This window comes from Oratosquilla oratoria, chromosome 6, assembly GCF_046742065.1.
Source record: "Oratosquilla oratoria isolate Oo_2021 chromosome 6, ASM4674206v1, whole genome shotgun sequence".
In the NCBI taxonomy this organism is placed as follows: domain Eukaryota; kingdom Metazoa; phylum Arthropoda; class Malacostraca; order Stomatopoda; family Squillidae; genus Oratosquilla; species Oratosquilla oratoria.
In genome coordinates, this window is record NC_134782.1 from 84,638,569 (window position 1) to 84,640,575 (window position 2,007).

At 37.4% G+C, this 2,007-nt stretch overlaps 1 protein-coding gene across 1 annotated transcript in view; it reads left to right on the forward strand.

Annotated features, from left to right (window-relative positions):
* The first annotated feature begins 446 nt into the window (after positions 1-446).
* The window catches only part of LOC143026676 (organic cation transporter protein-like), an 87,199-nt gene continuing 85,638 nt past the window's right edge, over positions 447-2,007 (forward strand). Inside the window, exon 1 of the mRNA XM_076187474.1 lies at positions 447-780. Within this exon, the coding sequence (XP_076043589.1) occupies positions 699-780 (82 nt within the window). The 5' untranslated portion in view covers positions 447-698. The remainder of the gene's footprint in view (positions 781-2,007) is intronic.

Sequence of the window (2,007 nt, forward strand, 5' to 3'; positions counted from 1 at the left end):
AAGATTAAGCATTACTTTTGCCCAATATTTTGAAAGAAACTAAACCAAAAGAGAGCATATACTTCAATTCATATTTAAAATCACCGTTTTCGTGACACAGAGTACATCTGTTTAAAAGCGTCACCTGTATTTACAAAATTCAGGTTAGATCCCCAAAGCGTCATGCATATCTACAAAATTCAGGTCAACGCCCCCTCCCAAGCGTTATTTATATATACAAAATTCAGGTTAGCCCCCAAATTTTGATCCTGGATCCCACTGATCGTGCTATCCTTTCGTTTACTTCGCTACTCTACGAGTACACATGACGTTATGTTAACATATTCATAGAACCTATGGCACATTATTTATCTATATCCCTTGACATAAAGACTGTGGACGATAAGAATAATCTTATCAAATTAAAAGATGCAGATATGACGCGATAATAACAGAAAACGCACCGAACAGCATTGGTCAAGGAAGCGCCACAAGACGATCGCTCCGCTTCTTCAACGATAAAAAGCGCGCGCGAACACTCCGACGGGCCTCCCTCTTCCCTGCCACGAAATCATCACCAAAAACTACTCTCATAACCTAAACAACAAAGATACCTCCCTTCTTCTTTAACCTCGAAACACGAAAGCAATCCAAACGGAAGCCTAAGGCGCTGATTGAAGTGGAATTTAGGGTGTTTGTGTCACGGGTCTGTGAGAAAAATGGGAGCAACGTTCGACGACGTCTTGACCCAGCTGGGCACGGGCAAGTGGAATCTCATGTACATCTTGGGCATTTCGTACGGTAAGTGGCTCGTTCGTTTGTTTTCATCAAACCTTCGGTGGTGCTATTACCGTCACAGGAATTAAGGGTTCATCTGAGGTAAGCAGATTCACACCTAACAATACCTACTTACCTACCTACCAACCAACCAACCTACCCACCTCCCTACCTCCTTCCCTACCTACGTACGTAACAACTAAACCTCTTACCCACCTTCCTTCCTACTTACCTACCTCCCTACCTACCAATATATATATATACATATATATGCAGAGTCCACTAGGAAAAGGAAAAACACACGGAGTCCGAGCGCTTTTTGATATATTCACATTATCAAGGAGTACAGAAAAGTGAGAACAAAAAAATGAAGATACAGAGTATAAATAGGACAAGAGAGACATTTACCCTCCTCTCCGTAGCCTGAAAGCTCAGGTTGGGTCACTCGGCGAGGTCGTGGAAACAGATCATTATTACATTAACTTTTAAAATATGTACTATTTATATTATTGACAATATATGGATCAAATTTATATAATCCTAAACTATTATTAATGAGTTGGTCATAATTGTATTTGATAATTCCTGACTCTATGATATTTCTTTGTTATATTCTTACACTGTATAATTTTTGAAGCATTTTTCCAGTCAATAGGATGGTCAAATTCACAAGCATGTTTAAAAAGTGCACTAGATTCTTGGCCCTTTTTATGCTGTTTTTATGCTGTTTAATCCTAACCTCTAATTCTTTTCCTGTTTGACCTACATAATATTTGTCACATTTACTACAAGGTATTTTATATACACAGCCTGTAGTATATTTTTAAACATGTTTGTGAATTTGACTGGAAAAATGCTTCAAATATTATAAAAAAATAAAATAAAAAAAATTATCACTTTTCTGTACTCCTTGATAATGTGAATATATCACGAAAGCGCTCGGACTCCGTGTGTTTTCCTTTTCCTAGTTGTTTACTACTCCAACCCTAAAACTAGTTCATTGGTTATAACTAATAACTTAAATAGTAATACTGAGACTATGTCTAAAACTAATTGTGTTTATGAATTCACCTGTAGCATCGGGAACTGTGTAGCCCGTCATACAGCATATATTGGTTTTACTAGATGTAGTCTCAGTAGGAGAATTACTATGCATTTACAAAATGGGGCTATAAAACATCACTTAAAGAAATACCATAACCTAACAGCCACCCGTGAATACCTAGTTTCAAACACTAGGATTATAGCAAG